This window comes from Oxyura jamaicensis, chromosome 20 (genome assembly GCF_011077185.1).
Source record: "Oxyura jamaicensis isolate SHBP4307 breed ruddy duck chromosome 20, BPBGC_Ojam_1.0, whole genome shotgun sequence".
Lineage (NCBI taxonomy): Eukaryota > Metazoa > Chordata > Aves > Anseriformes > Anatidae > Oxyura > Oxyura jamaicensis.
In genome coordinates, this window is record NC_048912.1 from 10,662,089 (window position 1) to 10,688,692 (window position 26,604).

Sequence of the window (26,604 nt, forward strand, 5' to 3'; positions counted from 1 at the left end):
AAACGCCCCCCGTCCCTCTCCTCAGAGGGAGGAGAAGCGCGGCCGCCCCGCTGGGGCTGCAGTCAGGTGACGGCGGCGGGCCGCCCAAAATGGCGGCCGGGCCGCGGCAGCTGAGGGGGGAGATCCGCCTGTAGCTGAGGGGCGGGGAGGCGGGGGGCTGCTCGCGCTGGCGTCTGGCTGTCTGTGTGTCCGTCTGCGAGCGGGGAAGGGGCTATGATCGTTCTGGGCCGCGTCTCCGGCGCTCGTTGAAGGCGCAGCCTGCCCGACCATGGCTCTGAGGGAGCTGAAAGTTTGCCTGCTGGGGGTAAGTGGCGCGGGGCGCGGGCAGGGGGAGGCGGGGACGGGAGGAGGCAGGGCAGGGGGCTGCCTGCCGTCGCCCACCCTGCTGAGGGGCTCTCTGGGCTGGTGTTGGTTGCTGGGGCTGAGCCTGGGGCCCTTCACCCTCAGAGCTAGCGCTGGGCCCCGGCTCCCCGGCCCTAGTCCCTGGAGGAGAGCGGTCGGGGGGACGGACAGGCCTTTCCCTGCGGGCAGAGAGGTGTTTTGTGGGGAGATGTGCTCTTCCTCCTCTTCATCATCCTCCTCATCCTCCTCGTTCGGCCTTGGGCTCTGAGGAGAAGCAGAGAGGAAGCACGAAGGCTCAGTGTGTGATTCCCTCTTCCTCGGCCTTGGAGTTCATAGAAGGAATAAATAAAAGCATCTGAAATCAAACTCGAGAGAGAGGCAGGGAACCTGAACTGTTCTTTTTTTCTTTTTTCTTTTTCTGTGTGCGATTTTTATTTTTTTTTCACAGCCTTTGAAAGTGCATTAAGTGGAGCAGGTAGTGGAAGGAGGAGATATCAGGCAAAGTGAAGTAGGAGTTTTGGAATTCCAGGGAAAAGCCATGTGTTGGCTTGGGTTGGGTTTGCTCTGAGGACTTCATTGGAGAGTCTCCTTTTGAATAGGTGGAGTTTTCTATATCTAAATCCTGTGCTGCACAGAGTATGACAGGCAGAATGCTCTTCTGCTTGTAAATGGCCCCATTACCCTTCAGAGAGAAAATTGTTTCTGTGCTCTTCGTGTTATGAAAACGTTTGGGGTAGCTATGAGCTACAGTTGGCTCTGCCTGCAAAGTATTTTGTCCTGTAAGGAGAGGAGAGTAAACACCTATGAAAACTGATTCCTGAACTCCCAGAGCCAGAAACTGCATCTAAATTTTTGAGATTTGCTTTCTTCATTGAGACTGCAAACACTATCAGATACTGAACTGAGGTCACACGCGTTCTTTGAGAGGAAAACAATTTGAAAAGATAAACATAAGTGTACATGCTGTACCCAGTTTTATTATAATAGAAGATTCAAGATAATGCGTGAATGGTGTAAAACTTCAACAGCATTTGTGCTGTTTTTCCTTAAAATTATTTACTCCGTAGATGTAAAGCAAAAAGTTTGCTGTCACCTGTCTTAGTTAAATGACAATTTAAAATGTCCAACTGCTATTGAGAATAGTACTAGTAATCTGTTATTTCACTCCTAAGTATGCCTACTATTGCTTGCTTTTTTTTTCCCAATTGATTTGGTGGTACAAATACATGTGTGCCCTGAAATTTTTATGTTGAGTCTCTTCTTCTACCATTTATGAACCTGTAAAGTTGTATTTGAAACATGTTTCAGGTGTGTCATGAAGACACTTCAGGCCTTTCATTACACAGGGTGGGACAGCATTAGTCAGAAGTTGAAATGTGTGTGTCACACTTTTATAATTTCATGTGCTCGATTGGCTTGCAAAGGTGGAGTACAATATTCAGTTGCTCTATATTTTACTAAACGTGGTAGAAGGTCTTTCTCTGTTCTAGTGCAAATTTGATTTGTGTATACTTTTGGGGAGGAAAGCTTGAATAACTGATAAAAAGCAACAATGCGGATTTTTATACTCCATAAACATTTCTTTATAACAATTTTGTTTGGAGAACTGTAACTTAGCAGAGAGATCTTTCATTTTGCTAGTAAGCAATATGCTAATACCCAAAATATTTCAGAATCTAATCAAAGTTCTCTGAGATTGTCTGTGGGAACATGTTATTCCTGAAAAATATATGTGAGGATAAAAAGAATGAAAGGTTTACGACAACTAATATCTCTTTCAATTGTTTCTGTTTTTTTCTAGGACACTGGTGTGGGCAAATCAAGTATTGTGTGGAGATTTGTAGAAGATAGCTTTGATCCCAACATTAACCCAACAATAGGGTAAGAAGCTAAAGTAAACATGACTTGTTCAAGGATCAGACTAAATTGTAGGAACATGTATACCTCCTGAAAAGATCATATGAGGCTTTTCCGTGTGTGGCAGCTAAATGTGGTAATAAATATGACTGCAGTCTTAATTAGCCCCTGAGCTACCTTAGTAAACCTGGGAGTGTATTTGGCCCTACTGCAGTTTCCATTTTCATATGTAAGATCTGACCCCATTTTGTGTTGCTAATCATGGCTAATAAAATCCTGTTAAAAGTATTCTACTATAGATGGTTCTGTTAAAGAACAACATGCCTTTGTCATGCACTATTCTTGGAATTTCCAAGTATGATTATTATATGACTGCATGATTTTTTGAAGTTTTTTTTTTTTTGAGTCAAGTAGAGTAACAAGTCTACGAGGTTTTCAAAGGTAGCTAATATACTAATTCAGATTTTAGGTTCTCTTTAGTTTGTTCTATTATATGTTGATATGTTACGCACTCTCTCAAGTAACTGATGAAATTGTTAATGCAATCAGTCTCACAGCTAAGGACGTTTGAAAGATGAGCCTCAGAGGAGCAATGTTATTGAGCTTAAATCTTCAAATAGATAAGAGGGAGAACATCAGGAATTCTTAGAGTGGTTGGAAGTTCTTCTGTTTATTTCCTTTGCTGTCCTTTTTGTTTTCCATGTGTCTTATGTGCTGCTTGGCTCAGAAGCAATTCTTTACGTACAGGAGGACATGACTTTACTTGATGCTGAGAAGCGTGGGGGGTCAATACTATTTCCTGCCTAAGGTGCCACACAACCTCTACTACAGCTTTGACCAAAAAGATCCTATTGATAAAGATTAGCTGTGTCTCATCGTGCTCTTCTGAAGAATGTGGTTTCCTTGCTCTCTCTCTCCTTCCTCCCCCTCAAAGACCCCTCACCCCCCATTTTTTCTGTGTGAAATAGTAGCCAGATTGCTATTTGCTTAAGTAGGGGGCCAGGCTGTCCTAAACACTTAAGCTCAGATTGTTCAGAAGGTTAAGACTTAATGCCCACAGTAATAACAACTACAAGCAAACCTTCTTGTTGAGACAGACAGAAAGATCAATTTATTTTTGTATTACCTGAGGTGTTAGAGAAATTGGCAATCTGTCTTCATTCCTAATCATCCAGATACTTTAAAAAAATTGAAAAGGTTTTCTTTTTTTTTCTTTTTTTTTTTCTGTTAAATAATTGGCTAATACAGGTGGTATCTACAGTAGCCCAAAGTTAGCATTCATGCTTGTGCATGTAGTGCCTGTTTTTTTCATTAAAAAAGTCTAAGTAGTAGGTGACCAGCCATGGTAACCCAGACTTAAGCTTTGCAAATGTGAGGAGTACCTATTTATTTGGCTGTGGTGCTCTTTTCCATAGTTACATGTATATGGCCAGACATCTAAACTACCTGGGTTAAACATTTGAGTAACCTAGTTTGGAATTTGCATTATGTCTTCCTGTCACATGTGAACTCCAGCCTTGTCAAATTTGTTGTCAATTTCTAAATTCTAAGAAACCGTGTTGCCATGCATGTCTGTGAGACTACATAAAGCTGCAGAGCAAAGACTGTGATCTGTGATGCTTCTATTTAGGCAAAGTAGAACGTCCTATATTCTGGAGAAAAGTCGTTTTTGTTTTATTTTCCTGGTGAACGGGCTGAGACTAGAATGAACTTCATCAAATAATACTGTTGTCTTCTTTCCAGAGTCAGTTTCTTTTCATCTTGTAGTTTTCTGGTTCTGTGATGGTTGATTTTTTTTATTACTTTTTTCCTCTCCCTTTTGCGTAGTACCCATATATTTAAAGGCAGGAACCCAAAGATAAGATATGGATTCATTTTCTCAGTGAAATGTCTGACAGATGCTGTGCAGTCTCTTACAGTGCTGTTAGAAGTTGCACACCGTTGTGGTAATGAGGATAATTTGCAGGATTTAATTTGTTTTCCTTAATTTAGTGATAGTTATGGAATTCATGTGGTTTCTTGAAGAGATGGATTAAAAATCTGTATCTTTCAGCAGTATTAGTAAAATGATTAAGAGGTCCAACAACTCGTACTGTTGGTATTTTATAGGAGTATGGATCAAAACTTGTCCAAATGCAGGAATTGTGTGAAGTTCCAGTAAGACGCAGCCCAAAAATTCTAAGCAAATTCGTTTTTGAAACTTTTGCTAGACTTTGCTTTAATTTCCTGATTGAGACTAGGAGGTGGAAAGAGCAAAGGGAAGATTAGAGAGAGGTTTCAGAGCATCTTACAAAATGAAAGCATCTTACAAAAAGTAAAGCTTTTACTCCTGGCTTTTTCAGTTCATGAGATACAATCTTACATTTCCTGTCCTATTTCTATTTGTCTTAGAAGATCTGAGCAATTGTACTTCATCATAAGTGTTCACAATTAGTTCATGATTCAAATTTGAATGTAGGTAACTTGTAGAAACCCTGTCAGAACTTCGGAACTGTTGTACCCTCAGTGCGGAGGACACTTTCCACTCCTGCATCTCTAGGACCTGCAGAGTCTTTAGTCTTTCTTTATATCATTAAACAGGCTTTCTGAATGGGTATAGATCTTGTTCATGCAGTTATGGTGTTGGCTGGAAGAAGCAGATAGGAAATTTACTGCAAGTAGGAAATTTAGGTGGGATGCTGCCTGTTTTCTTACTAGATTTTCATCAGTCTTAAGGAAATTGAAGTCTTTGTGCTTTACTACAGATGCTCCTATCACTTTATTTACTCTTACTCCATGCTAAAATACATTGAGTTACCTGCATTTAAATAAACTGTAGTTAGACTTTATTTGTAGGGTCCTTGCATCTTATATTTGGCTTCTAAAAGAACACGCAACTTTGGACAGTGGTACTATTTGGCCAGCCATCTGAGCTTAAGGAATGGGAATGAGATTAACTCTTAACATTGGAAAGCATTTTGTGATTGCTCTCCTTTATTTTAAATTTAAGTAGCTATTTTGTCCTTCTGTAACAAAGCCCTTTTCCTCAAATTAATTTCAACATTTGTATATGAAAATCTTACTTGGTTTTGTCAGGGGTGGAGGGGTGGAACACTTTTGTTGAAATACAAACTTTTTTAAACATTCATGGTACTAACATTTGAAGAAGGCATTTATATTTTGGCATTAATATCCTGAAAGTCAAAGTGTTTTCTTTTCCAGAGCCTCATTTATGACCAAGACTGTACAGTATCAAAATGAGCTGCATAAATTCCTAATTTGGGATACAGCTGGACAGGAACGGGTGAGTAGAGTCTTACACATATCTTTAATCGCATATCTTTCATCAAACCTGTGGTTATGGTTCTGGTTAGAGTTTGGGATGCTTTTCAACCCCACCCCTGAAAGTCACAAAGTCATCTGGTTCTATGAACTTCTATTAGAACATTAGTTTCTGTGCAGGTTACTGTCAAGATACGGGTGGTGTAAATATATTTTCCGTTATTGATATTACAGCTGAAGAGTGAAGTTAAGGATGATTACCTAAGAGTAACATAGAAAATTGAAGATTGGGATTAGATTGACTGAAAGTAAGTGGTGTATGAAGGAAAACAAGGGAGGGCAAAAAGCCAGTACCTGTCTCTGGTACCATTTCTGTTTGAGTTTTAACACTCGCTGCAACTGCTAACACGAGCATCAGAGTGAAATGAATGATCTTGTTTCATTGTACAGGTAAGGTCCTGGTTCTGGAAAAATACACGGCTGCTAACACATTCTGTTAGCTAAAATGTTCCTATGTTCCTATTATGTAGCCTATTAATACTACTGAGGTTTTTAAAGTGTTCATAGGATGTGGGTTTAGGTGATCAAAAGTTGTTTCAAGCAATACTTCGGATGAGAACTGATCTTTTATTACTTTATAGAGTTATCTTCCCAAATCTCGTAGTGTTAAAAGCTATGTCAAGAAATCTATTTTGAAATTCAAATTTTAACTTGATAGCTTGGGGCTTTGATATCTGCAGTATGCAGAGGGCCAAATGCAGCCTGCATTCTGAGCAGAGGTAACAAAGGCATTCAAGAAATCGACTAGTCAAATGAAATCACAGTTACTTTGCCTCAGTTTTACTTAGGGAAGGGAAAGATTTGCTAGTTAACTTGCTTCTTTATGGTCTGCCAGTAACATTGATAGAAATAAACCCCCATTAATAGTGATTATTCTTGGAATTCAAAATTTTGACTGTTAACTACTGACAACTGTCAGTTACTTACAAGTTTACTCAGGAGATGAGCTAACTATAACGAAGATAGATACCAGAGCTCTCCCTGTGAAGAGTCAGTTTGATCAGGTTGAGTTATTTTGGGATTGTAACTGGCAAATGCAACTGTAGTATATATTCAGGATTGGCTCAAGAAAAAAAGGGGGGGGAAGTATTGTAAAGGCTCAGTCAACCTTGTGCAGTCAATCAAGTTCTTGAAGTCCTGGTGGAACTGACTTGGTAGCTTTTTAGTGTGATAACAGCCTTCATGCCTAGAAAAGTCACTCTAGTGTATTTGTCTTGTATTCAGTGTTCTAGATTCTGAATGACTACTTATTTCTTCCCAGCAGCATGATATAAAGCAAACTTGGGTCACTGGGGATGTGTCCTAGGGATACGTCCTACTTATGTAGGGTAGGTTATCAGAAATATCCCAGTCCTTCCATTACCAGAGTTCAGTCAGCATTTGCTGTCAACAGTTTTCCTTAAGTGAACATCATAGCTCATTCTGAAATGTTAATGCTTGAATCAGATTTCTGAGGGGTAGAGGAAGACTTAAGAGGCTGCTACTCTTAAACAGAAAGCTTTACAAACGAGCCTGCAACAACTTGGCAGGAAATATCTATTACGTATTAGCATTCCATCCTGTTCACTTTGTGTTTGCAGGCCATGGGAGAACACCCTAATTTAGATTCAGCATGCTGCAGTCTGAGGAAGTGTATCTGTACAGGACTAGCATATTGCCTGTTTTTAGACATGACACCTTTTTATTTTCTTCCATTCAAGTTGCATGATATTTTTGTAAAAGTCAGAAAAGGAGAGAAGACTTACCTGGCTCCTGAGCCATGATCTTTTATATCTCTAAAGCTTGTTTCACACAAGAAGTCGTCACTGTGGGGCCCAGTATATCCAAGGAAATCAGCAAACTGGGAGCAAGAATATTTTCTTTGATAGGATGTCAGTGTCTTCATAGATATTTCTCTCCAAAACCAAGCTGACACTATCTCTTACTGCTGTTTATGATGGGTCCATATACGTGCCTTGTGCTGAAATCTGCAGCACTGTTTTCTGGTCATGCAATATGTCTGCCAGTGCATTGTGGAAGGGATCGCGTCTGCGGTGGTCTGGAATACCAAAAACGCCCAAACTGTTCTTGGGATTATGATTTCTCTTATGAGCTATGATAGTAAAAAAACAAAGTTCAAGGTCTTTTTGAGGAGAGTTTACTATCTTCTACTTTTAAAGCCCATCAGCAAATGGTTCTAGGTTATACTGGATAACCTCATGTTCTAAATGGCTTCAGGAAGACGTGGCTTCCCTGCATGTCTTACTTGTTCTCTCATTTCTTCTGCACTGTATGAAGTTGGTAGATTACTTATAGCAGCTGGGATTTTTTGTGTTTATACCTAAGAATTGTGAAAATTTCTCTGGATAATTACACTGTCTTGTTAATAATTCTGTCAAAATGCCAATCAGAGACTGGAGGGCAAGCTTAGAAAAAGCAGCAAAACAAAAAATGAGTGTTTCTGGTGACATGTATTTTGTTAATGTATTTTAGCTACCGACTGCTCTTAGGTGGAAAAAAAAGGTATCTAAGTGTTAGGCAGGAAATGAGAGTAATACCAAATCAGCAAGTGAAAGTTGGTTTATTCCCAATCTAAATAGTCAAATAATCAAAAAGCCAGGTTGCAACGAGTCCAAGTGGTGGTTTACCAAATATGCTTCCCTGTGCATTTTAGTATTTATGTGGAGGAGAGGGATTATGCCCCAATGTGAACTGAATGCCTGCCCTTTCTGTTTCCCTTTCTCACTATTAAATATTTTCATATTCTGAACTTTGTGTTCAAAACCCCATTTTCAATACAGAATTCGGGATCTAAATGTAAATGGTCTGGAATTCGCCTTTATACCAAAACTTTTATGGTTTATAATATTGCTCTCAGTTGCACTGTATTAAGCAAAAGGAAATTTGCTTGGTTCTAATAAAATATCAGCCTTCCTGGAAATCTGTATTCTACTCATGGTTAGCAAGTTGCATGAAAGATCTAAGTCGCACATGCTTACATCAAAACAGCTTACTCTGTGCTTCAGCTGAGAGTTTTGTTTGCTAGACCAATTCTATGGTGCTTTTTCAATTAGCAGAACATCATATTGTTATATTGTTAGGAAACTTTTAATAATATTTTAGGTGCAACTCCAGTTGTGTTCTTTTTTTTTTTTTCACCAATCCTGGATTCAGAACACTGTCTGTGCAAAGGTACAGCCCTGTTTTATACCCTGCAAACTCACTACCAAATGAATGTGCCTGTTACAGGCTTAATTTTAAATATTGTAATAAAATTACTGTAGGTTTTTATTATCCAAAATGTTTCTTAAAGCTCTATTTGCAATGGATCACATAGCTTTGGACTTTTGCATTTTTTTGTTTTAAACATCCTTCAAATTGAGGAAAAGCTTGAGCAAAATCCCTAATGCCATAAGTTACACTAGGGAGAAAACAGCACTTTTAGCATTAAATGAATGGTTTGACTTACCCATTTTTCATCAGGACTAGACTTTGACACCAGCCTGTGAACATTTCAAATCAGCAATAATATATGCTAGTTTTCTTTAAATTACTTTTTGTCCAAAAACACCAGCAAGAAGAAACAAGTTCAATTTTGACTTTTTCCCCCCTTGTTCAGTATTTGAAGTTGAGCATATGTCCTGCAGGTTTGTGTCTGTATCACCAGCCTTTTAAAAGAAAGATTTTAATATAGTCAAAATAAGGTCAAGTTAAGCTTCTTGCTTTTTTACCGTAGGTGTGCTACTGGTTCCTGGAGTACTTATTGATTGGCCTGCGTAAAATGGTATTTTCATGGAAGTTTATATAGTCTGCTGTGCAGGCTCTCTGCAAGGAAAAGTTTTCCACTAGTGTTAAATTTAAAGCTAGTTATCTCTATCCTAAATAAGGAAGTTCTGGAGGTCATTGAAAATGAGATTCATGATGTATGGTCTCTTTCTTTCAGTTTCGTGCTTTAGCCCCAATGTACTACAGAGGGTCAGCAGCAGCCATTATAGTTTATGACATCACAAAAGAGGTAAGAAATTGGACTTTGACTCAGCATTACAACTTCTGGTTGTGTCACAGGCCAGTTCTGATTCTTAATTCTTTCTATTCTTCTTCCACATTAGGAGACTTTCTCAACATTAAAGAATTGGGTTAAAGAGCTTCGACAACATGGACCTCCAAACATTGTTGTAGCTATCGCGGGAAATAAGTGTGATCTTAATGATGTAAGGTAAATAACTGTTGATGGTTCAGTCTTCATTTCAGGAGATAAGCTCATAGAGCTTTAAATACTTTATATCTTTCACCAGCTCTGAAATCCTAAGCAGTTAAACTTAAGCAGTTTTGCATTGTCTTGTGAAACTTGTAGTTTCACAAGGAGTCTGAGTTTTCTGCTACCAGAAGATTTGGTTAGTCTACCTTTATTTTTCTTGCCCACTTCCTCCCCATTGCTGTGAGTACATGTGTGATTGGGCAGCAAATCAGGCTGTAAAATGCGTCCAGATTAAAACTAACCAATTAAAAAAAAAGGAAAACCTATCCAAGTGTATTTATCTTGCTCACAACATGATTGCTTGCTAGCATGGCAGAGGTGGGGTAGCAGGGTTAGGAACGAGCAGTTTATAGGGAGACGGGATTACCTTTTCTGGTGGCAGTGCCAAGTTACACAAGCTTAAACTGCCCATGAAACTACAGTGTAGTACAAGCTGTTTACCTCATTTTATAACAAGTACCCCTGTCAGTCTGTAGCACCTCATTTTGTTATGAAAAACATCCATCCTGTTGGAAAGCATTGTGTAGGTTCTTCTGACTTGCTTGTTCAGGTGCCTACCGTTTCTGCTTAAATGCCAGGGTGGAATTGGCTGTGGTTGAAATGGTTGCAGGAAGTGGGAAAAGCTCTTGAGAAACTTTATGGACAGCCAAAGTTTCAAGAAAGCATGTATTAAAAACAAAAGAAGTCCTTTTTTATTGATGTCCTGGTTAAATAAGCCAAAATTCAGAAAGAAGGTGTGTGCAAACTTCTTGTTTTCAGATTTCATTGGAAAAAGTACCACTGCGGCTGTCCAGAGGCAACAGTGTGGTTGGTTATATGTTTGAAAAGCCACTGCAAAGTTTGTTCTTAGTATAATTTTACAAATCATTACTATATTTTAGTAACCTAGTGAGCTCTAATAACTCTTCCCAGAAATAACCTATCTCTTGGAGTAAATATGGCATAAATTTCCTTAGAAGACGATGTAAGGCATGCAGTGTTAAATCTCCCACTTGTGCTTACATCTTGGTACTTGGGTGGCATCATAAAGCATATAAACATTGCTATTCAAGCCAATGGCCAAGATTCCTTGTACTCCAGAGACAGTATTTGTGTCACTGACCTACAGTCTGTGCTTTTGTGTGTCTTGTGTCCTAAGTATGTTGTTACCGACAGCAGAGTTGTATTTTAGAAATGGTATGGAAAGCTGTGTGGGGTATAGTCATATAGTCTTCTCTTCGCCTGTTGGGTTTTTTTTTTTTTTTTTTCTGTTGTTTATCATTGCATTATCAACTTCAGGGTGCAAAATATTTTTTTCACAACTTGGCTGTGTTGTTGTATGCACAGTCTAAACACATTCCTGTTCATAGCAACGTCCTCATTGCTTCACGTAACCGAAATGGTATACTAATAATCCATGTAGTGTTGAGAGAGATCTGGTTTTGTGAGCAGTTGTAGGAAATCCACTGGACTAGTGGAATTCAAACTTTAGGATCTTTTCAGTGTACCTAAAACTTGTGTGTGTGAAGAGCCAAGTACCCCCAGTGACTGATTGCAGACCTATGCTTTAAGCACTGAGGAAACAAACTCCGCTGTAATGTCAGATGGATTGAGGTTGTTTAGTTTATGATTGTGCTTCAGTGGTGCTCCTACCTCTGGGCAGGAAGAAAGCATACAGCAAAAAATGAGCATCAACTTCAGGATAAGGGAGCAGGGTGATGAGAAATGGGTAATATGAAATACTCGTTAAGTGAGACACTTAAAAGCTTAATATGTCCCTTAAAGTTTTAAATCATACTTTCTTCTGCATTCAGTTTTTTTCTTTCCTTTTTTTTTTTTTTTTTTTAGAGAAGTCATGGAAAAAGATGCTAAAGACTATGCAGATTCCATTCATGCAATATTTGTAGAGACAAGTGCGAAAAATGCAATAAACATTAATGAACTCTTTATAGAAATTAGTAAGTATTTAAACAGGTAACGTTTTCTGAAAGAAGTTCAAGTAGAAATTTGTTTACTGTAATTTTTTTGGGGTGCTATTTAAGCAATAGTATGGTGATTTATATTTGTTAGTCAGCTATGAATGCTAACTGAGGTATGTACATTTTTGGTCATCTAATGATCTCTAAAGATTCCTTGTAGGGATTTTAAGCCTACTGTTATGCTGCTGGACAAATAGCAAGCAGGGCACTGATGTCAGAAGTCAGCGTCATCTTACTATATCCCTTATTGAATGATTCAACTAGTACATCCAAGGTTATGGAAGGAACAGTAAATGGCATGAGAAATATCCAAACTTTATAGAACTGAGAAAAGGAATTTGATTCTTGCTCTTAATGTTTCTGCTTAGTCTAGAACTGCGTGTTTTCAAAAACAGAAGAATTCAAAAGTGCTAGATTACTGCCTGGGAGACTAGCAGCTAGCGTGTGGATTTTCCACCAGTACTGTTGGGATATTTTGTTTTATTTGTAGGATATATTTCAGGCAGCAACATCAAGATGCAGACATATCAGCCTGTGTGTGAAATTAGAACCAACAGTCCGTTTGTGTGTGCATGCACTATTATTTAACTTTGAGTAACTACAGCAACGTTGTACTTTAGAAAAAACACAGTTCTTGAAAGCAGATGAGTATATTGAAGCTGATGTCAAAAGTATGCACTGTAGATAAGCTTCATGATTTACTGACTTCATAGCTGCTTTCCATACTCTAAAAATTGACCTAGATTAAAATATGGGAAAACGTCTTAAACCTCCCAAAAAAAGAATTCTCAGCAATGAATGGTCAACTTCAAACACCGATTTGATGACTGAAGTAGCTACCTTTACAAGTACTTCAGTGCTAAGCCTGACGGGTGATCTGCTGTGGAAATGCAGATCTAGATGGTAGGTCTCAACAAAGAGATTCCAGATGGTATTTCATCCTGCAAAGTATATTCTCAGGGTGCTTCCGTAACTTAGGTCTCTTAAAACTGATTTAGCCTGAATTGCAAAGTTAGCTTAAAGCTGCCTCTGCTCTTTTTTGTGGAACTGTACCTCTTATGGGCACTGTATAGACTGTTAACTGCCTAATTAATAAATGTCATCATTGATAACATATGACATAACATACATTGAATGCATACAATAAGCTTCAAATATGTTTGCTATAAATGTTATTTTCTGCCTCCTTATAGGTCGTAGAATTCCATCAACTGACACGAACCCCCCAACTAGTGGTAAGGGATTCAAACTTAGAAGACAGCCATCGGTGACAAAGCGCAGCTGCTGTTGACTGATCCATTAGAAAATCAGACTTGTTTATAAAGTAGGTGGTCTTGGAAGTTAATAGTTCACGTTGGGTTTATATTATCAGTCTTAGATCTCTATCTGCTGGTGTTCATACGCCCAAGGTCCTACAAAAATGGACCAGTTCATCTGACATCTGTATGCTCGCAGAAAAGACTGCAATCATAATGTCAGCCTGTTTACTTACAAAAAGTGTAGTATCTCCTGTATTCAAAGGGAATCCATCATCAGTTTTGTGGCCTTGCTTAAAAGGAAGGTGACTATGGACGGTAGAACTGAAATGTTTAGTAGTTTTGTAATCAAGATTTTGTGTTTTTTTTTTTTTTTTTGTAAAAAGGGAAATGAGCACTTTTGTGGGACTTGGGGGTGGGAGGAGTCTGTTGAAATTTGAAAGTTAGTTGGATGTTATTTCTTCCTTTTCTTCAGTGAGCCTTATTTGAGATTTAACTGTAGCTAATCCAAAGTATAATGGGACAGTTGGTTGGAGGTGGCTACAGAATAAGCAGCTGAAGACAGATAGTAGGCAAATCAGTCCATCCACTCCCCAGAACCCATTTGCACTTTTTATTTAAAGATGATACACGCCGGGGATGGGGACACAAACGAGAGGTCTTAAACCATGGACAATCTTTTTTCCATGCTGACTTTAATCACTTTAAGGCAGACTGATATGTTTTGCAGTCATCTTCTTGTTCTTGGAAGGTTTTTAATATTAAGATGTTGATTGAAGAAAACCTAGATGTAGTTCTGACTAAATTAAGTGATTACTGACTAAAAACAGATGCTGTAAACAGATGCTGCCAATAGTTCTGATAAGACTTAAAAGGCTGGGGGGAAAAGCTTTTAATTGCTTAGCATGTGTAAAGTGTTCATATTATATTTAAGAGACCAGTGTTTAAAGTATTATAAATTATGTAAAAACATTTTTTTTAAAAAAGGCAATCTTATTCACTCCTTTCATTCCGCACCTATGGATGAACTCCTGGGGTTATCTATCGTTTTTTTTTCCAGCATTTTAGGTATTGTCACTGTTGGTGACTTCATCCGGAGACAGGCTGAAATTCACTCTTTAAATCCCATTAGAAAGATCTAATCAATAGAGGCTGCTGTCGGTGCAATGTGAGGTCTGTCTGTTGAACAAGTTTTCATCTGTGGTGCACCCAGTCTTTCCTGTTTTGGGCACAAAAGTACAAATAGGAAGTAACCTTAAGACATGTGGTAGTGTAGATCATTACCTCTTGGTTCCTGGGCTTTTTCACTTGTGAGGACTTTTTTTTTTTTTTTTTTTTTAAAAGTAAATCAGTGTTTAGCTTATATTGTGTTGGTTTTAGTATGCTCTCAATTAAACTGTAGATTGACCATACCCTTTTGTGCTTTTTTTTATTTATTTTTGCTTTTTGTTTCTTACTGGCAGCAGTGAGGAACTTTATACTTTTGAAGAAAAAGATCTTAAAATACTCAAGTATACTACTATGCTGTTAAGCTTTCCAGTTGAAATGAGGTCATGGTGAGATATTTTTTCTCTGTAATCTGGCTATCATCTCAAGTATTTTCTCTTAAGGAAATGAGGGAAAAGTTTTTTTTAAAAAATGAAAGAATTTACAATTCAGATTAGTTTGTATTAATCAAAATTCTTGTAGAGCTCTTATGGAGCAGAACAGTTAAACTGTTAGGGTGAAATTTTAAATGGATCAGTATGTTTTAATGAAATTTGACTACATTTTTTAAATCATTGTACAGGCTTCATGCTTCATGTATAAAATATTTCATTTATTAAATAATCTGGAAATTTTCTTGAACTAGAAAATATAGTAAGAAAATGAAAATATTAAATATTGGGAATACCTTCCATGCAGGTTAGTAGAAAAAGGTTTTTGGACTTGCTAAATTACTTTTATTGCTTGTAGCATGGAATAAAAATTGAGTTTAAGTCTTCAGTGAGATAATAAAAATTGTGTAATATTATCGATCCGATATTTATTGACTTGAGAAGAAATACTGAATTCTAGGCTGGACTGAGAGCTAGGTTAATACTGAGATAACTGTAGCTGTCTCTAGTCATACTGCATCATGTACTGTTACACCACTTCTATTATCTCACTGATCCTATATAATATCTCTTAGGAAATCTTTATAAAGTACATTCTAAGCTATTCACATTTACTTGATGCATACCAGAATTTGTCTTAAAACAAACAAGAAAACAAGCAGCAGCATCAACCTGACTCGTCACAGATGTAGCTAAATCTTGATGCCTCAGACTCCTTTTGTGTGCATATTACTAATCTGGGTGGAATACAAGCGTACTTCATAGCTTTTTTGCAGTCCCAATCTTAAATTACTCCAGGTAATGAAGACATGGAAATGACCAGGGTTTGCCCAAACTAGAAACATTGAAGTGAGACTGCTTTTTAAGACCATGTCTATGTAAAATGACAGACTGTAGATGTCAGTTCATTAGGGCCAAGATAACTTTTTGTTGATAAGTTGGCCTTAACCAAAAGTTGAAATGCAGTCTTGCCTGGATGAGATGTGCATGTTTGAGATCTCATTTTTGTTGGAGAAAAATGGTTTCTTCTGTACTAATAATTTTTTAGGCCATCTGCTTTCATTTTGCACTAGGCTTACTGGAACTGATTATATTTTTCCCTAATATAGCCTCTCTATTTGGAGAAAAATTAGCCTTTGAGTGTTTTAAGGATTGATTATCAACCATTCCAGATAACTTTTCTTGTAACTTTAAGAAGTTACTGAAAAAAACTTGGGACTTGAGTTTAATTCTGCTACACCTTTCTTTTTCATGAATTGTGATCATCATAGAGACTAGGTTTTAAAATAATCTAAAAGGGAATTGATGGCTTTAAAAAAAGAGTTGAGAGGGACAAGTGTCATATTTGTAAAAAGATAATGAGGTGCATGTCATAAAATTGATTTAGAGCATTTTTAAATTGACAAAATGCTATTTCCACCTCTACACAATGCCAACTCTTTCCTACAAAAGTACAGATTTCTATAAAAATTGTACTTGACAAATGGCTTGTTCCTAAGCTTTGGAGTTACTTAAATGTGCTGCCCAAGTTTTAGAGGGTGTCTTCATCATTCCCTATAAATTATAAGTTTCTTAAATGACGTGCTATGCTATGTGAGTAGCTTTGTAGCGTATTTTAGATACATGCTGGAAACTGGCATGCTAAGTGCCTAGATAGGTGAGTTGTGGAAGCTTCTGTTTAACAAAATATAACGGCATTTAGTGGCCAAACTACTGAAAATTGTAATAGGTGCTTTGAAAAGTTCTAAGATAATTCCAACAACTTTTGCTGTTTCCAAGAAGGTAAAGACTTTGTGTATTATTAGATCCATGATGAAACAAAAATCATTGCACTTTAAATTCCTACTGGAGTCAGTGAGACCTTTCCTTTAAGTGCCACAGTATCAGACAGCTAATAGTTCAGAGTGGTGTTCAATGCAGACTTGCCTTTGATATGTTTGTGTACATAGTACCAATTTAATGCTACCAGCACGCTCAGGAAGGAATACTTACCTGCCTGGGAAGAGACTAAGAGGAGAGGCAACCATGCTTACTTACTGATCATGAATTCTGTTCCTTTAACCTGGTCGAGAGATGTGAAATTCATTGGGAATTGCTGTCATTCATGGTTAAAGCTTCATTATTTTTTTTAATCAAAAAATAATTAATTTTCAATATCTTGAATGGTTTAAAAACAATGGCCTTGACAAGCTTTGTGTTATGATGTTAATCCTAAATTGTTCCTTAACATTAGTGTTCATTTCCAGTATAATATATTGAGTATTAGTTGGAAAAGAAAACTATTAGTGATGATTGAATGGCGTTCCTGTGAAACTGTCTTTAGTGTTTATTAAGGATGAGGCAGTCTATTTGTGGCGTGCTATGTCAGCGGTCTGCAAATACTATCTTGGGAATTGATGATTTACAGGACAGAAGCTGTATGAACTGTGTGGCTAGTCACCCTGTAGGGAGCCTCACTTATAAGCAGCAATAACTACATAAAAGTAGAAAAATATCTCAAGCATGGGGAGATTCTGAATACACAATTGACATCAACTTCTACACAGCCTATTCATTTTCTAAAATACTTCGGATATCTTTCTTAAATACTTTAAATCTCTAAAAAGAGTCTCATCTTCCCATGGACAAGAGACAGGGATAAACTTTCTTAACTTAGCGGGAAGTTGTTTTACAACGACCCAAGACTGTATTTGTATGCGATGAGTCAGTTTCTCAAAGCATGAGAATTGTGTGCGTGGAAGTAAGGTTTTCAAAGATCTGCGTAACTTTCTTCAGAGATAACTCTTAACATCTGAACCTCTCTCAACAATTTACCAAAGGTCTTGGTAGTCTAGGGAGTTCCCCGCTGACTGGAAGCGAGCCAGGTTTTACCCATCTCCAAGAAGAGCACTAGAGAAGACCCAGGAAGTTACAGACGTCAGTCTAACCTTAGTCCCTGGAAAAGTTATGGAGAAGATTATCTTGAGTGCTGCTGAAAGGCAATTAAAGAACAAAACTTTGATCAGGTGTAGTCAGCATGGATTTGTGAAGGAAAGGTCCTACTTTAGTCATTTGATCTCCTTCAATGATAAGGTTGCCCACTTAATGGATGAAGGGAAGGCAGTACATGCAGTCTTTCTGGATTTTAGTAAGGGCTTTGATACTGTCCCTCAGAATATCCTGGAGAGATTGTCCAACTGAGTTAAACAGGTTCACACAATGCTGGATGATGAACTGGCTTGACAGTAGAGCTCAAAAGGTAGTAAATGGGGCTGTGTCTGCTTGCTGGCAAGTCCCTAGCAGTGTTTCCCAAGGCTCAATTCTAGGGCCAGTTATGTTCAACATTTTTATCAGTGACCTGGGTGTAGGAGTGGAATGCATCCTTGGCAAGTTTGCTGATGACACTAAACTGGGAGGTGCTGTTGACTCCCTGGATGGATGAGAGGCCTTGCAGAGGGATCTGGACAGATTGGAGCAATGGACAATCATCAATGGCATGAAGTTTGTCAAGGGTAGATGCTGGGCTGCACTGGGATGGAGTAATTCTGGACACGGGTACAGACTGGGAGATGAGTGGCTGCAGAATGGCTCTGCAGAAAGGGCCCCAGCTGACAGCAGGCTCAACGCAAGCCAGCAGTGTGCCCTGGCAGCCAAAAGGGCAAACCATATTTTGGGGTCCATTAAACACAGCATAGCCAGCCGGTCAGAAGAGGTGATTCTCCTACTGTATTTAGCATTGGTGCAGCCTCTCCTTGAATATCGTGTGCCGTTCTGTGCCCACAACATAGAAATAATGTTAAGATACTTGAACACATCGAGAGGAAGACAACAAAGCTGATGGTAAACAGGCTGGGAGGCATGTTCTGTGAGTAGAGGTTGAGGACACTTGGGTTGTCTAGTTTGGAGAAGAGAAGGCCAAGAGGTGACCTTATTGCTCTCTTCAAATCCTGGGGAAGGGAAGCTGGGGGAGAGATGCTGGTCTCTGCTCCCTGGTAACTGACAGTGGGATGTGAGGGAACAGCACAAAGCTGTGCCAGGGAGGTTCTGGCAGTGTGGTCAAACACTGCAACAGGCTTTCTAGGGAGGTGGCTGATGCCCCATGTTTGTCGGTGTTCAAGTGGCTTTGGGATAATGCCACCCATAATACGCTTTAACTTGTGGTTAGCCCTGGGGTGGCCAGGCAGTTGGACTAGATCAGCTTTGTAGGTCCCTTCCAACTAAACTATTCTATGCTCACGTTGCATCTCTATTTGTAGATCATATCCATACTAACGTTTGGCAACAGAAGACTTATAAAAGATATTGGTGTGAATTGCCAATCTAAGATTTTTTTTAAAAGAGTTTAGTATAAGAAAAATTTGTCAGCTGACCTTTTCCGAGTTGTATGGCTCCGGTCTGTCAAAAGAAATAAGCTTGAAACTACATCTTTGTTTCTCATACAAGAATTCAAGTGCCAAAACATATTTCTCTATAATTGTTAGGCCTTCTGACACCAATGCTTGTTTAAAAATAAAATAATTATATCATTTTCTGGTCTTTTGAATGCAGACTTTAAAGTCAGATAGGATCAAAAATGCTTGATGTGCAAAAGCCAAACAAGCATTACCAAACTTTATCCATGAAGTTTGGTAACAGATTTAAAAAAAAAAAATTAAAATCATTCAAGGCCTATAAGACTATCCTGCAACCCAAGAATATTGATGGGTTTCCTCTGACATGTGAAAGTAATTCCAGGCTCAACTTTTTCTTCTTTCCCCTCTCAATTCCCCCCACCCAAGCCTGAATTTTTAAGTACTGTGAGTGTGCATACTATAAAGAGCTATTTAAAAATGCTTACAAAAGTTCTAGTGGCTTAGAGCTATTTGATGCTTCCTATTTCACATGGGAAATCAAGGCACTAGGATGAATGTGTCCCCTTAAAAATCAGTAGAGTGTTTGCTGAAACTGTTCTAATTCTAGAATAGAGAATTTCTAGAAGAAACAATTTTGTTTTTCCCATTGCATCATACCGCAAGTTGTGGGGGTTAATTATTTGCTTAAACACTAACAATTTTATTCAAGAAGGTTGTTTTTTTTTTGTTTCATTCATATTAATATTTTCACATGTGTTGTTGAACAAACCAACTGCTACTCCTTTTCTAATGTTGAAGGATACAGACAACCTTTTCTGTCATTCTCTTCGTGTGGATGTAATACTCCATCCAGTTGTTGCTGTCCAATTCAGACCCATAGAAAGATTCACTGCTAGATTCACTGCTTCTTTCTTGCCTTACTTTTACTCACATTGCAGTATATATTTCCTATTATTAAATCCATCCTCTTTTTCTTGATAATTTGTTCTTTGTTTCCTTATGGGATCTAGCCAAGAAAAAGTGGCAAGTGTCTTTTTTTTTTCTCCTTAAAGGTTTGAGAAGTATCTGTCACAGCAGCAAATATTTTTAGGAAAATGGTAATTCATTAGTACAGCGTTATGAAATTAAGAAATCATAGCAGCTGAGACACATACCACTACTTTACTACACCAGATAGGAGGCTAAAAGCACATTCGCCTGAAGGAAGTAAATTATTGTAAAGCCCTAATAACAGAATTTAAACTTTCCCATATTTTAACTTCTGTACTTCCTATTTCTGAATAGTGCATCCAGCATTGAAATTGTGGCAGAGTGAATTGATACAAGACACGAACGGATCATATTTCTGTAGCCGTAGGACACTTAAGACTTCTTGGCAATTTTCCCCCTTGTGTTCTTTGGTCCCCAGTCCAATGAAGAAAAAAGGAAATAATTCTGAAGGTTTCTAAACAAAAACTTTGCATTTGTGTATTCAGGGCACAAAAATAACCTGATATGCATATAGCTCTTGCAGTGTAATAAATGTATGCCTGTAAAATTAAGCGTGAAGGTTAACCTTTGTATCAGCAGTTCTTGTCCCTCCTGAGAATGTTCTGTCTTTTTGTTATAGTATTGGGTTAACCTGTTAAAAAAAGATTGAAAGGTCTGTGCCTTCTTATTATAATATCTCTTATTAAGACAAACTAAAGCCGCTCAAAGTTACAGAGCATTTGCAGCACTGTAAACTGCACAAATTTACAACCATTGCTTCACTGCATGAAATGTAGTCAGATTGCGAGTGATGAAATATAGTGATGAATTCCCAAGCTTATGAATGTTTTTGAGACTTTTATAGTCTTCTCTTGGGCTGGTCCCGAGGGTGTGTACAGGTTTGTCTGTATTGTTGGTTTGTAGATGCTAATGAGGAAAACCAGACTTTTGTTCTCTCCTTTTTGTTTGTATTGTTACACTCCCATATAGTGCATAGACTGAAAATAAAGAAATGTTGGTTTGGCATAATGTAAACAGCATTTTCAGCTTAAGCATTCATAATAAACTTTTATAGCGTAATAACATGCTAAATCACTACCAGTCCGATGTATTGTGCAAAAAAGGTGTAAACATTTTATTAATAAAAAGCTTTGTTTATAAATGTGCTGGCCTTGTTCATAAGTGGTTCCAGAATTCTCAACATCATCAAAAGTAGTCTCTATAGTAATAGAGTTCCAGAAGAGGAATGCTAAGCGATACCACGGTAAAAGTGAATCTAAGTGACAGCTCAAATAGCTGTTTTCTAAAAGCAGTGACTGCTGGTCATTCAGAAACTGAAGCTTTTCCAAGGCGTAAGTATACACAGACAGACAACAGACAAACTTGTACAAAAAAGAGATGGGGGAAAACAGCAGAGAGAATGCAGCTTTTGTCTTATACTTCCTTTCTGTGCGGCGTGATGTCTGAGAAACTTGAGGCCACACACAGTCTTGTCAGCCAGTGCAAGGCCTGACAAGTTCTACTGGGGTCAAGTTATTTAATACATTACATTTAGCTTAGTCTGTATCAAAAGTTGAATTCTTAACTGCTTATGCCAGGTTTCTGTCAATCAAAACTGTAAAGTGCTTTTAATGTCTGTATGGTATTGTGGGGGGCTGTCATGCTAGAAGGGATCTTTTCTCATCTGCTAGTACAGCTAGCTGGTTGGCTGCTTTTTTTTTTCCCTCATAGAAACTTTGGTTATGTACGGCACAAAAATATAGACTTGGCTGCAGTTATCTCAGATAATGTTTAAGATGTAGTTTTCTTATTTAAATGTGTGATGCAAGTTAACACATTTAGTTAACAGCAGCCTTTAAAAGCATAAATAAGAGAAAAAGAATCCTGTTTCTAATATTTTCTCCTGAATATTTTTCTCACCTGAAAATCCTGTATTCAGGTTTCTACTAAGCAGCTGGCTACAGTTCATGTGCAAAAATAAACAGTAAGATCTCTTTAACACAGACTTGGAATAATGTAAATTTATTATTTGGTGTCTGCTATTTTAGGTTGTCCTTTCAGATGTGTATAAGATGCTTTGAAGAGTGTCAAATGTATTTGTGTAAAGGGTACGAGTGTGCTTTGGAGAGTATAAGAAGGGTAAACACAAGGAATGTGCTATAATAGAGAGAGGGATACATTCACATGTTTGTATAGGGAAACTAAATGCAAACCATGTAATTTGCATGCATGCAATATGAAGGAATAATATTTTTCATGGATAGAGACTTTCATAGCTTTTAAGGTGAAAGTTTTGTAACAGAAGTGTTCGTTCAAATTGTTCCAGTACAAAGCTTTCACATGCTCTTCAGGTTTTCCCAGTAGCATTCATCTGTATTTTCTCCTATTAATCAAACATGCACCTTGCCAACAAGTTTTCTTTTAGCCTTGTTGTGGCTGAAATTGTTAAAGTGAGGGTTGTTTTGTGTAACTGACAGATGTAGTATTGCAGGTGACCTTGATGCATGTCCATTGCAATTAATCTGATCTGAACAATATTGACTGTATGCACATTTACATGTAAACAAAAAAGGCAAACTGCATTCATAAGACTATGTATGTTTTCAACTTTGAGTAAAAATGCCATGCTCAATATGAATTTCAGCATGGATGAAAATGTAGGGGAGTCCTCCAAATCCAAGCAGGTAAGTTCAGAGCTGCCAGCTGCAATCTACTTTTGTAAGATGATGCCAACTTGGCAAACCCTTTATGCTGTGGCTCATCAAATACTTAAGGGTGTACTTTGTACTTCTTTCAGAAAACGCAGAATGTGGAAAGGTCTGGGCAGCAATGCTGAACAGTTGTTTGCTTTGGGGACTTTTATTATGTATGACTATATGTTGTATAATGTTTCCTTTGTCTTATTCCTCATTAGTTTCCAATTAACTTGCAGATGTATATAAAGCTTATCATTTTCTACCAATTACTTGGAATGTTTATGGACAGCTGTGTTTTATAGCTCCATGAGAGAATCTGTTTATAAAAATAAAACAATCTAAGAGATTAGGTGGAAGAAGACAATATTTCCACAATATCAGCCAAAGAAAATTCTACTGCAAGTCGTAAGTGAACTGAATTACCTCCTGATTTGAAATCTAATAAAATGTTATGATATAATCTGTAGTTTATACTATAAATTAAACCCCCACAAATAGCAAAAATAATAAGCTAGTGACATCCTAGGCTCCAAATCTGATTAACAGTAGAATAGCAGGGACCTGGGGAAAAAAAAAAAAAAAGGGGGGGGGGGGGGGGCAAGCATGCCTCTATGACATTGTGACCATCTTTTCTCCAACACAGAGGAAGAAATTAAGGCAGAACCGCAGTACATTGTATAGCAACATGCTCAAATATTGCTGAAGCTTTTAATAACTGGTCCTGATGTATTGGGTAGAAAGTATTACCAAGTTACACTATAAAACTCAGAGTTGTACTAAATATTTATATGGGTTTATGTTGTTTTGGCATGGAATTAAAACAGTATTGGAACAAAACCAAAAGGTGAAACATGATTGGAGATGGTTAAACAAACTAGTTGAAAAAAAAAAAAAAAAAAAGGATTTATCATGGACAAGAGCAGCTGAAGTGTTGAGACTTGGTACAAATACTGCAGATGTGCTTTTGCAGACTTCCTTACAGCATTGAATGTCATCATCCATTTAGTGCTGTTAATTTTAACATATACATCACTCGTTTGCTATTGCTTTTATTGCCAGCAACAGAGCAACCCTTTTATTCCGGACATTTTTATACTTTTTTGGCGATTACTAAGTAAAACAACATTCACGGTAACAGTCATGATACAAAGAACCTGTGGGGGTGTGAGGTACAATGTGTATCACAGAGCTCATATTCGTGTGGTAACATGAATTTTCACATTGTTTTATTACCATGTTTCAATTCATCTCTTACCTGTTGGCTAATCAGCCCTGATTAGGCCTTGCTCTAACGTAACTGGTATTCTTTGAAAGTTTTTCCTCTGTTAATATGACTGCTATTATCCTTGAAAACATGGTGTCTCCTCCCCGTCCTACATGTCTGAAGTCCAATAGCCTAAAAAGAATTTGTATACACAAAATTGTTTATTAGTTATACATAAACTAAACTTTCTGACCCTAACCCTTGGCACCTTTCTGCGGGTAACAGGGACATCCCCATCTCCTGCTTCATTGTTACAGCCCACTTAATTTGACGTCTCACAGACATGTTTTGTGAATTCTTGTGGACTTTTAGATTGTAGAAAACTATGGGGGAAGGTGAATGACTGTGTAGTGCTGTTAAAACTGTGTTGGCCTAAGGTCATCAGAAAAGCGGCACTTCACATTAGAGAAATTTATAAATTGAAAAATACTTGAAGTCATTTTATGTGGAGTGTTTTTTTTTTTTTTTTTTTTTAAAAAAAAAAAAAGCTTCTCTTAGCCTGTACGTAGGGGGAGCCTTAAACCCACCGAGCTGACCTGAACGTATGTCTTTATGCGCTAAAAAGCCCGTGTTTCCCGTAGCCGGAGGCCAGCGCGGGTTTCCACCAGCCCTGCAGCGCCCTGTCCTTTAGCCCTGCGGTCGGGACCCGGCCTGGAGCCGTCCCTGCGCCGAGCCTCGGGGGCACCCAGCTCGCCTCCCCGCGCCCCCCGAGCCCGGCCGGGCCCGGCCCCCGCGGGAGGAGGCGGGCGGGCGGCAGACGTCAGCCGCAGCCTCTCTCTGGGCCGCTCCGTGCTGCATCATCCCCGCCTCCGGCCGCCTCCCCCCGCCCCTCCCGGCCTCTCCCCGCGTCCCCGTCAGGCCATCGGGAGCCGCCGCTTGCCCGCCCGGCCCGGCCCGGCTCGGCTCGGCCCCGCTCGGGGGCGCTGAATAAAGCCGCGGGGCCCGCCCGCTGCCGTCCCTCCCTTCCCCTCCCTTCCTCCCTCCCTTCCTCTCTCCGCCTGGTGCCGCCACCGCCGAGGAGGAGGAGGAACATGGCGAAAGCGGAGCAGGTCCTCAGCCTCGAACCGCAGCACGAGCTCAAATTCAAAGGTACGGGGTCCGCCGCCGCCTTCCCCGCCCGCCTTCCCCGCCCGCCGGCCCCGCTCCGGCGGCAGCCATTTTCCGTGGGCCGGGGCCGGGCGCCCGCTGCCAAAATGTCCTTCAGCGCCGCGGCTTTCCCCGTCCCCCTCGCCCTCCCCCCGCCGCCCCCTTCCTCCTCGCTGCCCCCTGTCCCCTCTCCCGCACCCCCGGGGGCAGCGGGCAGCCGGCAGCCCCCGGCCCCGCGGGGCCGCAGCGCGGTGCGGGGGGGTCCCGGGCCTGGCCCCGCCATGGCCGCGCTGCGGGGCCGAGGGCGGCCTGAGGGGAAGCCGGGAGGGAGCCGGGAAAGCTCCCGTTATGCCTTCGGGAGGGGGAAGGACGGAGCCCGGGGCCTCCGGGAAGGGGAAGAGAGATGTGGTGCCGCCTGAGGCGGGGGCAGGCACTCGGCCGAGGTCCCCGAGGAGCTGGGGCACCCCCGAACGTGTGCGGCGGGGCTCGGCCGGGCTTGCGGGAAACCCTGGGCCCCCGGCTTCATCCTTGGTGGCAATTTCATGGCGTTTTTTTTCGTTTTATCTTCGTTACCGTAACGCTGCGGGGCGTTTAGACACATTCCTTGTGAATATTCTGCCTGCCCCAAACCCCATCTTTCCCTCAAGTCCAAAATTTGAATGGGTTGGAGCAGTTGCTGGTGTTGAAATTCCAGTGTTGTGACCTGACGGATAGCGCTGCTGTAATGCAATATTCAGGGATTACAAATAAGCATTCGGCAAGTTTATTTATGCTGCAAGAGTCAGAGGTGCTTTAGAGCTTCAGATGAATATCTGGCAAATCTTCCTTTTTTAAAAATAGTGACCTATTTGTTGGCGTCTGGTAAAATTACTGCTTGCTCAAAAGCCTTTCGTATAATGTTTTTAAACCTAGGAGAAGTTTCTACCTGTATTTAGTAGAAAATATTTCAATATAAAATGTTAGTATGAACTGGGTACAGAAATAAACACTGACTGGAGTGAATGTGTCTTTGTTGCAAGCTGAAGTCTTTGCATGTTGTTATGGCAGCAGAATCAAATATGCTTAAGAAGCAAACTGTTCTAATATTGTTTATGTTAAGAGCTGATATTCATCTAATCGTGCTTGTTGTGAATGTAAGTAACGTTACTTCCATCAAGAAAGCTTATCCAAGCTGAGGCGGGCAAGAAGTGGGGCCTTAATTGGTACTGACTTGCCAGGGGCACCTAATTGTGGTTCAGGGCCTTTTTCTTATCACTTGGTTGCAAGTAGGAATAAAACTAGCCAAAAACGGTGGGGTGGTGGTGGTGTTGTTGGGATAAAGCTAACTAGTCTGGCTGCCTGGCCCTCAGTTGAGGATTTGGAACTGCTGAAGTTAAATCCGCCAACCGTGGAGGTTTTCTTTGTCAAGTCTTTAGCCAGCATTGTACGCTCCTTGTAATGTACAATGTTGCTTGACTAGCTGCAGCTAATATATGGCTTAGTTTAAAAGTATGCTTAAATATTAATGTTTGAATAGGCTTAATGCTATGGATAGCCTTCATATGCCTTGGCAATAAATCTTGTCTTACAGCCCTTCCTGACAGGCAGTGCTGACCACCATCCTTCATTCAGGAAAGGCCAATTTGAAGTATTCATGAAGTCAATTCCGCTCTAAGCAATTCTCGTCCTCCTGTTGTTGTGATGGCCTGC

The 26,604-nt window shown here is 39.6% G+C and overlaps 2 protein-coding genes across 2 annotated transcripts in view; both read left to right on the forward strand.

Annotated features, from left to right (window-relative positions):
• The first annotated feature begins 171 nt into the window (after positions 1-171).
• Positions 172-20,533, forward strand: RAB22A (RAB22A, member RAS oncogene family). The gene is made up of 7 exons (XM_035344253.1): positions 172-304; positions 2,144-2,223; positions 5,401-5,482; positions 9,443-9,514; positions 9,609-9,715; positions 11,585-11,694; positions 12,909-20,533. Exons 1-7 carry the CDS (start codon positions 269-271, stop codon positions 13,004-13,006), a joined length of 585 nt encoding a protein of 194 aa, XP_035200144.1. The 5' UTR covers positions 172-268; the 3' UTR covers positions 13,007-20,533.
• Positions 20,534-24,680: 4,147 nt separating this feature from the next.
• Positions 24,681-26,604, forward strand: part of VAPB (VAMP associated protein B and C) — a 30,664-nt gene continuing 28,740 nt past the window's right edge. Inside the window, exon 1 of the mRNA XM_035344140.1 lies at positions 24,681-24,918. Within this exon, the coding sequence (XP_035200031.1) occupies positions 24,861-24,918 (58 nt within the window). The 5' untranslated portion in view covers positions 24,681-24,860. The remainder of the gene's footprint in view (positions 24,919-26,604) is intronic.

Excerpts from the sequence above, each read along its gene's own strand:
- RAB22A (XM_035344253.1), top strand. The coding sequence starts at position 269 with ATGGCTCTGAGGGAGCTGAAAGTTTGCCTGCTGGGG. Across the intron at positions 305-2,143 it reads TGAAAGTTTGCCTGCTGGGG|GACACTGGTGTGGGCAAATC; the intron begins GTAAGTGGCGCG and ends GTTTTTTTCTAG. Across the intron at positions 5,483-9,442 it reads ATACAGCTGGACAGGAACGG|TTTCGTGCTTTAGCCCCAAT; the intron begins GTGAGTAGAGTC and ends TCTTTCTTTCAG.